The 11,794-nt window shown below is 32.9% G+C and overlaps 1 protein-coding gene across 4 annotated transcripts; it reads left to right on the top strand.

Moving 5' to 3' along the window:
- The first annotated feature begins 240 nt into the window (after positions 1 to 240).
- On the top strand, positions 241 to 11,558 carry LOC107828969 (uncharacterized). 4 transcript variants are annotated; one of them, XM_075234041.1, is made up of 5 exons: positions 241 to 656; positions 6,093 to 6,265; positions 7,694 to 7,797; positions 8,070 to 8,146; positions 11,109 to 11,558. In XM_075234041.1, exons 2-5 carry the CDS (start codon positions 6,128 to 6,130, stop codon positions 11,246 to 11,248), a joined length of 459 nt encoding a protein of 152 aa, XP_075090142.1. In that variant the 5' UTR covers positions 241 to 656; positions 6,093 to 6,127; the 3' UTR covers positions 11,249 to 11,558. The 4 variants fall into 4 exon arrangements, with proteins under 4 accessions (XP_075090142.1, XP_075090143.1, XP_075090144.1 ...); XM_075234042.1 differs by lacking the exon at positions 11,109 to 11,558 and adding an exon at positions 8,239 to 11,102; XM_075234043.1 differs by lacking the exon at positions 6,093 to 6,265.
- Positions 11,559 to 11,794: the final 236 nt, after the last annotated feature.

The following is an 11,794-nucleotide window of genomic DNA, read 5'->3' as shown; positions in this document are numbered from 1 at the left end:
TAAGTGGCTAAATTGAAAAGAAGGGGATTAATTAACTAATTGAGGAAAGGAAAAGAAAAGAAAGAAACAAGAAGGAAGATTGGGGTGCCTAGTCTTTCAATGAAACTGGGCCAAAATAATTTCAGGCTGTCCAATTAGGTTCAAAACCCATCCAAGCCCACACTTAATCTGCCCAGCAACCCGGTCCAGTGACTAAAATGACCAAACAACCCTCCTAATTTCATATTACAAAAACATCAACTAAACCTAGCCGCCTCCTTAATCCCCTCTCTCATCTCTCACTCAACAATTCTGCATCCTCACAATTCACGCTCACTTCCCCCACTCTTCGAAGATACGCTCTTTTTCTCACCATACACATCTCTCTGAACAAACACACAAAAACACACGAACTCACAGTCCAAATAGCTAAAACAAAGGTTTTTGAATTGAAATTGAAGCTCAGATCTGAAATTTGGAAAAATATCAAAAAACAAAGAGAGAAAACAGCGTAAAAGAGGGATTTCTGTAGCTGTGGAATTGCAGTTTTATTTGCTCTCATCTTCTGGGTTCTAAGAGGTGAAAATCCTCGCGGTTTACTGTTGGCTGAGCTCTGCCGCATTCTCTTCCCCCACTGTTCTGTTGAAGTCAGTCATCTTTTTTCTTTGGCAATCAAGGTACTGTTTTCTCCAATGTAGATATGCTATTTTAAATGAGATTTATGTTGACATTATTAGTGATGCTTTATTGTTTAAAGTTCATATCAAGCTTTCCCGTGTTTAAACCTTTTTTTTCAGAATTTAGACTCTCAATGCGATTTTGCCTAAAACAGTCTATGATTCTCCTGTAGCTTATCTGTGAACATTGAGTCTATTTGCTTTCCTCACTTCGTCTCGATTTCTGCTTGAAGTTGTCTTTGTTCATTTTGCCGTCAATGATTTGTTCCTACTTATTTTTAAATTTGGAATCTGTTAAGACTTCTACCTTCAAGGTTGTTGAGGGGTTAGTTGAATTGACTTTTATTTGAGCATGGAGATTGAATTCGTGTTAAGTATTCTGTTTCGAGGTGAAATTCGTGATGCATTAGCTACTGTGCTTCAGCTAGTTGCTCAGTTGATTCCATGTATTGGAAACAATAGAGTTGTTATCATCATTCGCATTTTTCGCAAGTTTTTCTTGTTTGTTCTTTGGACCGAGCTTACGATAGATGGATTGATATCTTTTCTGCTGTTGGTTTGGTTAGTGTCATTTGAATTTGATGAATCAATGTCCTTAAGTATGTCGACATCCTAGCAGACTCTTTCACCGTTGATATACCCATTAACTTGCATTTATCTTTGCCTAACATTGAAGTTCCAGTTTCATATTTTAAAGTTGGCGCACCCCTTATGAGTCTGTTGAAGTTTCATTAATTTCAAATAGCAATTGTTTCGATTTTAGTCACTTAGCAGGTTTATTGTTGTCTTCTTAGAGTTTAAAATGTTTTTTTCCGTGTCTCATCCTCTTACAGTCGCATTAGTAAAAGATATAGGCATAAATTGTTGGGTTGTAACATTAATTTTTTTGAAGTATCATTTTGAATAGATTCATAATAGTTAAAATCATACATTTTTTCCACAATAATTCCATACCATAATTCATGACCCCACAAGTTATCTCAAAACCTTAGGAAATTAATTTAACTCATGAACATCGTAGAATGCTTTAGGCGCGTTCTAATCTCTTATCGTGATTGTGTACACGTGCGCGTGACATAATTATGATTTTCAAAATAAATCAAAGTACGCATTCGCGCGACTTTGGCCAAACAACCTTAATATTTAATATGGTGTTATTAATTGTGTACACGTACACGTGACATAATTTTTAGCACACCAAATAAACGAATTCACACACGCGTGATTCGTTTCAAAAGATAATTCCATAACGCCATAATTAAAAGCGGTAAAAGGTAAAACGCACATAGGTTTTTAAAAATACGTATTTAAATAATTAATTAAGCTAGGTATGATTAAAAGCGACCGTGCTAGAACCACGGAACTCGGGAGTGCCTCACATCTTCTCCGGGGTTAACAGAACTCCTTACCCGGTCTTCTGTATTTCACGGACTTTAAAACAGTCAATTTCCTTGATTTGGGATTTAAAAATAAACCTATGACTTGGGACACCATAAAAATTATTTCAAGTGGCGACTCTAACTAAATAAATAATCCCATTTCGATTAATGTCACTTTAATTGAAAAAACTCCCTATTCCTCGGGAAAATGAGGTGTGACAATAGTGAGCCGTAACTTGTGATAGCAAGTTAAAAATTTATTTGTAATATATTATCAATAATATGCTTAGATATAATTATTAATTACCTTACAATTAAATTGATTATGTAAATAATTGATGAGTGTTGTATATTGTCTTCATCTTAAATTCGGTGAGAAATCATGAACAATTTACTATGTTTCTGTCATAGCAATAGAAACAGGATCAACATATATAATTAACTAATATGTATTTTTTTAATTGACATGTACTAAGTAATGAGTGTTCAATTCAAAAGAAAGTTATGAAAAATGGTTTTATTAGAGATTCCCAAAAAGATAGAAAAGTCGCTCGCTCAAAGAAAACTTTTTAGTAGTACTTTATATTGATTAAAATGGAACAAAAATATCAACATAAAAAAGACTGTCTTCTTTCATTTCATTGACCCTATTTGTTTCTTTAAAATGAACTTGAAAATAACTATTGAAATATATTTAAAAAATAAATCAATTAAATCTTCAAGGCTTGTGTATTCTTGCTAAAAACGAAAATAAAGTGATAAAATTATAAAACTGAAACAAATTTTAAGTTGAAGGACTTCTATAAGATAATTTATTTCTTTATTGAGTAATCAATATTCATCATTTTAAAAAAACATATACATTTTATTTTATTTCTCAAACACAATTTCTCATAAACTAGCATTTATGATTTTTTAAAAATATTTACTCAATGAGACAAGGTACACGCGCACGAAAGCCCTTAGTGAAATGTTGTTCGCGTTTTTTACTCTTTAAAAATAGATTCCATACTAGATAAAACAGTTATTTAATTATTTTTCTAATATTTAAAAGCTCAAAATCAACTAAATTTTATTTTTAATTTTTTTCTTATTTAAACTACATAGAAGGTCCTAATATTTAGGACTTCAAATTCAATTAAAATTTACTTTACTCCAATTCTTTCCTTAAACCAATATTATATCCTTGTGAACTTTAAACATGCTTTTGGAGTTTAATGCGTATTCTTAGCCTCTGCTGCATATAATTGTTAGTATCCTTTTCTTTTACAAGTACTTTCAATAATCGATTGCCTAAAAGACATCACCAATGCATGTTAATTTTTTTCCTTTTTATTTTTAAAGAGTTTTGATTTATCTTTAGGTATAACTTTAGAAGTCATAATTATTAGTGGTAATGTTAATTTTAAAAATAATTTGATCTACATTCATACTATTTAAAATTGTAACTATAACTGATATTTAAACTTTAAATAAACAAATATACTTGGAACTTTGAAATAACTATAAATATGAAAAATTGTCCTCAGTGAACTTGATTTTGAAATTTCAAAATTGTTAGTGGCAGAGTTTATTCGGAATGAGTTTAAGGTAGTGTTAACTTTTATTTGGTCTTGGATGAACAAGTATAGAAGAAATTAAGACTTAGACCAATAAGAATCTAGCCAATGTTTTTGCATAAGAAGAGGTGTACTTATCATATTTATAATTTTGATGACCTTTAAATGAACAAATAAGAATTCTATATACTTAAGTTACAAAGAACAAATTTCACATGTTAAAAATAGACATATAAATATTTAAATAAAAAAAATTAATTTTTATAGAAAGGAGCAGAACACGTATTTAAATTTTTAATATCTTTTGTTAGCTTAACGTCATTTTTCTGCATGAAATATTTATTTTAGAATCGTAATAAAATAAAATTAGATTTTATTTTTGTATTGTGCAAAAAAATAGAAAACTGATTTATTTGTTACACCATGATTAGCATAAATTTTTTATACTCTATTTATGCCAACTGGAAGCCTGTGCGCTTAGTTTCATTAAAAAACATGTTCGTCCAAAATTAACAATTAATTAAGTACTAACTAATTTATTATTTTCTAGTATTATAATATTATGAATATAACATTTATAAAAGAGATGTTGCCTGAGATATAACAACATAATATATTAAATATCTTATATAATAATGATAATAAAATCTCTTAAACTCCAAATACTATATAACTAATTCAACTATATTCACCATCTTTATTTATTTTGAAGATATTGAATTCAGCTGTTGTATTAATGTAATGATATTCATTTTGATCATTTGAAGAAATATCTTTAGTTTAACATCAATTGCTATTTTTCAATAATTTATTCTTTTTGCACGTTTTTTCCCAATATTTTGAACTTCTATTTTGCAATTCTTGGGTTTAGTCTAACATTAATTTTGACATTTTTTCAACTTGAAAACACTATTAGATGTCATAAAAAGTAAAAGTAGAAAAGAAAAAAAATGTTTAACTAATTGGGAAAAAGTACAAAATTAGACCACGGGTTACGTGGTGAAGCAAATGTCTACGTATTTGGCCCCCGTTTGGCCATAGATTTTGCCAAATTTTTTCCAATTTTTTTTAGCAAATACTTAATTATTTATAGATTTTATCCATATTTTGGCAAATTTTCAAATCCCAAAACCAGCTCAAGAGCTATTTTTGGCCCAAAATTTTACCGTTTGATTTTTAAAAAAATTTCAAAAATTGTCCTAAAATATCTACCTTCGCCAAAGTTATTGTGCCAATCTGTGGCAATATATCGCAAAGATAAAATTTGAAAGTAATTTGCTAAAATCTGCTAATGTTTGCATAAATTTTCTTCAGATTTGTTTCGCTTGTTTTGTATGAATTTTCTTCAGAGTTGGGTATTTTTGATAGTTTTTAAAAACTATGGGTATAAGTCATATTTAAAAAAAAAAAAAAAAGAAGTGAAATATGTTTTGAAAAATTATGTCCAAACAGATTATCATCTTCAAACCAAACTTCACCCAAATCAGATTTTTTAAAACAAATTTGAAAATGTATGGCTAAACGCCAACTTGGAAAATATTATAATTAGAAAAACAAAAAACCAACATATTCGCGCTTAAACCCCAAGCTCTGTCTGTATTCGAAAGGGTTAAGGTTTTCCCTCGAAGCTCAGGGTCATTTCTTCAATCTAAAATTAAGATTTTGCTCGGCGTGCCGTATCAAAGTTTAAGGTACCCATTTGATAAGTGTTTATTTTTATCTTCCATTACCGAAATCTCCCGCCTCCTAATTCCATTGGCTTCGTTTCTGAAAGTTTCTCAAAGGTTCAATCTTTTTAATTGTGTTTCCCAATCTTGGATAATTGGGCTAAAGCTTTATATTAGTTGGAGTAGTTGCTTTATGGGAATTTGCTACAGCATAATGTTGTTTCAGATTTCTGAATATGAAAAGAACAAAAGAAGTAGATCGAATTCTTTTGTATTTTTCTAGGTTTGACATTGTTTTACTTATTGTAATGTATAGTAATGTTACTTTAGATACAATATGTGTTTTGATTGTTACTTAAAATTCTCGTATTGTTCCATAGTTACGTAACAATGAAATGTTCCATTTTATGCAATGACCTATTAGGTGTGGTCGTGTCGTTACCCTATTTTTTATTCTCATTTTGTCCTTAATATTATTGAATAATTATATTTTACCCGTTACACTACCCTTTTTTATAATATCTCTACCTTGTACTCTACTTTTGTTTTGTAATATTGTTAACTTATTTTTCAAATTGTTGGTACGTGACATTATGAAAAGACGGGGAATGATACAATCTATCCAAATGTTGTATTAATCAAAACAATACAATATAATACCATACATTATGAAACAATATGTAACAACCATCCAAACAAGTTGTGAGTGCACATCGGCACATCTATGTGGCTATTTGAATTTTTCTGGTCTTCTTGCATGTTTGTCCCTCCCACATGCTTCTCTCTGTCCTTTGCCATCTCTTTGATTCACTTCTCAGCTATGTTGCGCAGGCTCTACCGCCGCACCCGTGTCGGATTCTCCAAAAATGCACTACTTTTGGAGGATCCGACACGCACCAAGCCACCCACTTACATTTTCGGAGAATCCGAGCAACATAGCTTCTCAGTTCAGAGTTCTTTTTCTCAACCTAAATTTAAGCTTTTGCTCGCAGCGCAGCATCAAGGTTTTCAATGATTCCATTTTCTTGATTATGTTTTACAATCTTGGATAATAAGGCTAAATTTTGTATTAGTTGGTTTTGGAATTGGTTGTATGTTGTTTCATTGATTCCTGAATCTGAAAAGAACTCTTGTGTTTTACTCTAGGTTTGACACTGAGTCTAAATTGGCACATCTATATGACTGTTTAAACTTTTCAAGTTTTCTTTTTGCTCGTATTGTTCTTGTTGGAAAAGGTAAAGTTTGCATTTTGCAATTATTTACTTTGGTGGAAGTATCAATGACCTTATCATTGATTTTTAAAGTCATATGGGAGTTAACTATTTGAAGTCAGTGAGTAAAGAAATAAATGAAACAGTAGACTGTTTTAAATGGAACAATTAGAGAGTCCTTTTGAAATTTATGCTTATATTTGAAGTGATGCATTTTACCAATCAAATGATGTTTGGGGCCAAGCTGAAACTACTTCTAGTGGTTTGGGTATAAACTAAACATATCCACAATTTTCAACTGCTTTAAGCCTCAGAATCGCACTATCCCTCCTTTGCACTAACGCACTACTTTTCATCTCTTTCCGCAATGAACACCTATTGTTCGAAACCTTTTTTTCCCCAATGATTTTCAATGGCAAAACAAGAGTTGTGCTGAACTGGATTATAATGCTCTGTTTGCTCTCATTTCTCAAAAGGAAGTGTCGACGCTGATATGATAACTCCTTTTACACATAAAAACCCATTGATATGATATTTCCTTCTGATTTTACAAGTTAACATTTTCCTTATTCCTATGTTATAATAGCTGAAATTTGTGATGGTATACTAATTTGTGCAGTAAGGATAAGATTTTATTTAATTATGCCAATATGAGTTTCACAAAACATATTCTCAAGCTGGGGTTAAAAAAGAGAGTTGCGGCTGATTAAAAAAAAGATAAAGGAAGAGAGTTGTGGTAGATTGATAACTAGTAAAATTATAGTCTCAAGTATGATGAACTCCTTTGAATATGGATACAGAAGCTTCATATATTCAAGCCTAACTAGTTTACGAATGAGGGGCAGTTGGTAGATCAATTGATTGATTTAGATAAATAATTGCAAAGAACCTGAGTTTTATATTGGGAGCATTGCTTGCTTGGATCTGCACTTTCTTCCACTTCGATTCTATCTGTGATTACTTTGTTTCCTCCAGTTTATGTTCCTTTGGCACTCTTTCATTCTTTCAAATATTTGTGTACGTGAACCAAAGCTAGAAACAGTGACTTTGACTAGTTGAACATTCGTTGTTGTTTATGCTTTTGGTCTTTTAAGACATTGGACAGCTCTTATCTCACTTCTTATGATGGTTTCTCTGTCTTTTTTGAATCCATAAACTTCATTATTTTCGAATTTTGGAAATTTGCAATTATTTTGAAATGATCCTCATTTGTTTAAACAGTCAATGGAACACGGTTCATTTGAAGATCCATCAAAAGCAACATTCTCGTTCACAGATGAGGACCATACGCTGGCAAATGCTGTCCGATTCACTCTAAATCAAGAGTTAGTAATTCATCTCTTCCTTTTTCCTTTCTTTTTCATTGTGCAGTAATCACCGCAAGTACTATTATATTTTGTATTTTTATTTACTGATATAAATAATACTATTGAATTATGCTTGAAGTTTAATACTTCACTGGTAAAATAGATGGCCTCTGTATCTCATTTTATTACATACCACTGATCTTTGTTAATCTTGTCCCTTCCCTATTTTCTAAACAGTGGTTTTTGCGACAAGCTTCGGACATTGATTAACTGATATTTAATTCTTGCAGTCCCAGAGTAACATTCTGTGGTTACAGCATTCCACATCCCTCTGATGCTCGTGTAAACATAAGAGTTCAGACTACTGGTAAAGCTTAAATATTTCTCAAATGTATCCTTATCAACAGTTTCTCTAACTTGTAAAAAAGAAAAGCGTAAATATCTAAGTTGCTCGGACAGGGGTGCAGGTGTCCGACACGGGTGCGGATCTTTCAAGATGTAAATTTTAAGATTCGGGGATACGGATCCTAGTACGGGTGCGGGGATCTGGCTAAAAATAATTAAAAAATATATAAATCTCTCTAATTTATGAGAAATTTTGTGGAATACTTACGTATAGCTTGTAAAGTGTAGATTTCCCTTTTATTCTCAAGTTGTAGATAAGTAAAAGATTGATTTCCTAGATAAAATATGTTATTTTCTTCAAATTTACCCTAGTTTTAGTTCTGATTTCGGTAATCAAATTGTATCTCGTCTCGAATTTTTCGATCCGTCGTGGTCAAAGTACCCAAAATTGTTTGACCAGATCCGGTACGGATCCCATACCCACACCCATACTAGTGTCGTGTCGACACGGGTGCGGCACCTAAACTGTCATGTCGTAGCAACTTAGGTAAATATTTCTCTAACTTACACTTGACAGTTTTCTACCTTGTAATGCACAGTTTTCTAACTTTTGGATAGAGTTACCTGGTACCTATTGCTAGGGGTGTTCATGGTTCGGTTTGGATTGGTTTTTCTCTAAAAAGAAACCAAACCAAGTAAGTCGGTTCTTCAAATATTAGAACCAAACCAAACCAATTAAGTCGTTTTTTTATTGATTCGATTTTTGTCGGTTTTTAGGTTTTTTCGGTTATTTATCGTTTTTTTCTTAAATATGAGACGTACACTGCCAAACACATCTTCCGGCGAGTACATTTTCACCGTAACACTATCAAATCAATTGCTCTTTGAGTAATCTATCTTGTACCAAGATATATTGATAATAATTGAATCAAATACTGATGAATAATTTAATTACTCAATTAAAAATCGATTATTTTTAAATGAAATAAATTTTTGTACTTAGCAAAAGCAAACTACCAATCAAATTAGAGTATAAAAGCAAAGAATTTGATTATTATAAGAGCAAAGAACTAGACTAAAAATACAAATGACTAATATGTACCATAAAATTTTAGAAACTTTATATAAATACACACACACACACACACATATATATATATATATATAATAAATTTTAAATAACTACTTATATAGTCAGTTTGGTTCGGTTTTTTCAGTTATTTTTTGATTAAAACCGAAACCAAACCTAATTTAATCGGTTTTAAAATTCAATGCCAAAACCAAACCAAACCTAAAAAGTATTAGTTTTTTTGGTCGGTTTGGTTCGGTTTTCCGGATTTTTATGAACACATACCTGTTGCTGGTGGGAGGTGGCAGATATCCCGTGTAATTAGTTGAGGTGCGCGCAAGCTAGCCAGAATACCATGGTTATCAAAAAAAAAATTAAATATTTCTCTTGTGATAGGAATACAGAGGGTAATCTTTTAGAGGTTGTCACTTCCCTCATGTATTTGTCACCAGGGCACCTGATGTGTTTTTTTTCAATTTTTTTCTTATTCATTCCTCGTTGACGTCGGTGTCACATGAGTCTGGCCGACCCAAAGGGCACGATAGTCCAAGACGAGTATGGCCGTCATTGTTTTTTTTTGCTTATATATCATTCAAATTAACATCCGTTTTCCATACTAGAGGCAGTTTCAAATACCTTGGGTCGGTTATCCAAGGGGTAGGGGAGATCGATGAGGATGTCACACACCGTATTGGAGTAGGATGGATGAAGTGGAGGTTAGCATCTGGAGTCCCGTGTGACAAGAGAGTGCCACCGATACTTAAAGGTAAGTTTTATAGGGCGGTGGTTAGACCGGCCATGATGTATGGAGCTGAGTATTGGTCTGTTAAGAACTCATATATCCAGAAGATGAAAGTAGCATATACGAGGATGTTGAGGTGGATGTGCGGGCACACTAGGATGGATAATATTAGGAATGATGATATTCAGGAGAAGGTGGGCGTGGCTCCCATTGATAACAAGATGCGGAAAGCGAGGCTTAGATGGTTCGGGCACGTTCAGAGGAGAAGCCCAGACGCTCCGGTAAGGAGGTGTGAGCGGCTGGCCTTGGAAGGCTCGAGAAGAGGTAGATGGCAGCCTAAGAAGTATTGGGGAGAGGTAATCAGGCAGGACATGGTGAGACTTCAGATTTTCGAGGACATGGCCCTTGATAGGGAGCTGTGGAGGTCGAGTATTAGGGTTGTAGGTTAGGAGGTAGTTGAGTCTTTCTTTAGTTCGTACATTAGGGTTTTTGTCTGAGACAACTATTGGCAATGTTGTGTCTTACTACCCTTCCGTTTCATAGAGCCGACTCTATTTAATGGTTACCGCTTTTGCTCTGCACCTATTTTCTGGCATTCATGATGTTAATTTTTATTTCTTATGGTATCTGTTGGTGGTATTGATATTGTCTCTTTTCTTTTCTCTTCCTCTTCGTCTTCTTGAACCGAGGGTCTTTCGGAAACAACCTCTCTACTCCTCGGGGTAGGGGTATGGTCTGCGTACATACTACCCTTCCCAGACCTCACTAGTAGGATTTTACTGGGTTGTTGTTGTTGCCATACTAATGGACTGAGCATGGCCGTCATTTTTTTTTTTTGGGCTTCTTACTTATCATTCAAATTGACATCCGTTTTCCATACTAATGTAACATGCTTGATATTTGCTAAAACTTTGGTCATAGACTTCTAAATGGCTTGTTCGGGTTCATTCTTGTTAATCAATATTTTGTTGGTGTCACATTTTGGCCAGTTTGTTTTATTGGATAAATATCTTCTTGTTAGAGATCGCTTAACCTATATACATCATATGATACAACCGTCTGGAAATCCATTAAAACAATTTGCTCTTCCACATGTTTATACACTTGCATTCTGAGAAACGTTGTCGTTATCTGTTTGAGTTTTTCTGCAACTTTTGGTGGTTTATTTGGCAGGGGATCCAGCAAGGGAGGTATTGAACGATTCGTGTCAGGATCTAATGCTTATCTGCCAGCACGTTAGAGGCACATTTGATCAGGCTATTTCAAAGTTTAAAACCGAAAAAGGTCTGAGCCCTATGGATCTCAAGAAATGATTTTGACGTAACGTTTATTATACCTTTTTATCCATGTAAAATTTTGTCACTTTTTGCAAACACAAGGAGACTTTTAAATGTGATTGCTCTATTTATTTTGTGCATATCTGCACAAAAAGTTGCTTTTTGCAGAATCATTTTATCCCGTAAAGATGTTACATCAGATTGTTAGCTATAATGCTTATGCTTTTGTTGCGCACAGTCAAGTGTCAATTGGGTGGTCTTCTTATCTATGGCTGTGCAAATATCAGCAAGTTGAGGTTCAGATACATAAAGATTATACCTTTTTATATGCAAATATTAGTCTGCACATTGGTTGCGTTGGATTACTACCACTACAAGCCTATACTGTACAAAGCAAAAAGATTCTGGTCAAGGAAGCTTGCGTAGTGTCTCAGAAAAATTGGGGCCATCCTTTCTTTGCCAGTGGTTAAACAAATTAATTTCACATCGAAAGGTATATTTGAAATTAGGATCAATTGGTTTTTTGGCTCTTTATAAACTTGTTTTTAGTTTTATGATCCTATTTTTTTTTTTACACATTAG

This window comes from Nicotiana tabacum, chromosome 17 (assembly GCF_000715075.1).
Source record: "Nicotiana tabacum cultivar K326 chromosome 17, ASM71507v2, whole genome shotgun sequence".
In the NCBI taxonomy this organism is placed as follows: domain Eukaryota; kingdom Viridiplantae; phylum Streptophyta; class Magnoliopsida; order Solanales; family Solanaceae; genus Nicotiana; species Nicotiana tabacum.
This window is presented reverse-complemented; position numbering and strand designations above follow the sequence as displayed.

What these genes read in the sequence shown, in the direction of transcription:
- LOC107828969 (XM_075234041.1), top strand. Translation starts at nt 6,128, where the DNA reads ATGCACTACTTTTGGAGGATCCGACACGCACCAAGCCACCCACTTACA. An exon ending in CGATTCACTCTAAATCAAGA is followed by an intron (nt 7,798 to 8,069) that starts GTTAGTAATTCA and finishes TAATTCTTGCAG; the next exon opens with TCCCAGAGTAACATTCTGTG. An exon ending in CATAAGAGTTCAGACTACTG is followed by an intron (nt 8,147 to 11,108) that starts GTAAAGCTTAAA and finishes TTTATTTGGCAG; the next exon opens with GGGATCCAGCAAGGGAGGTA.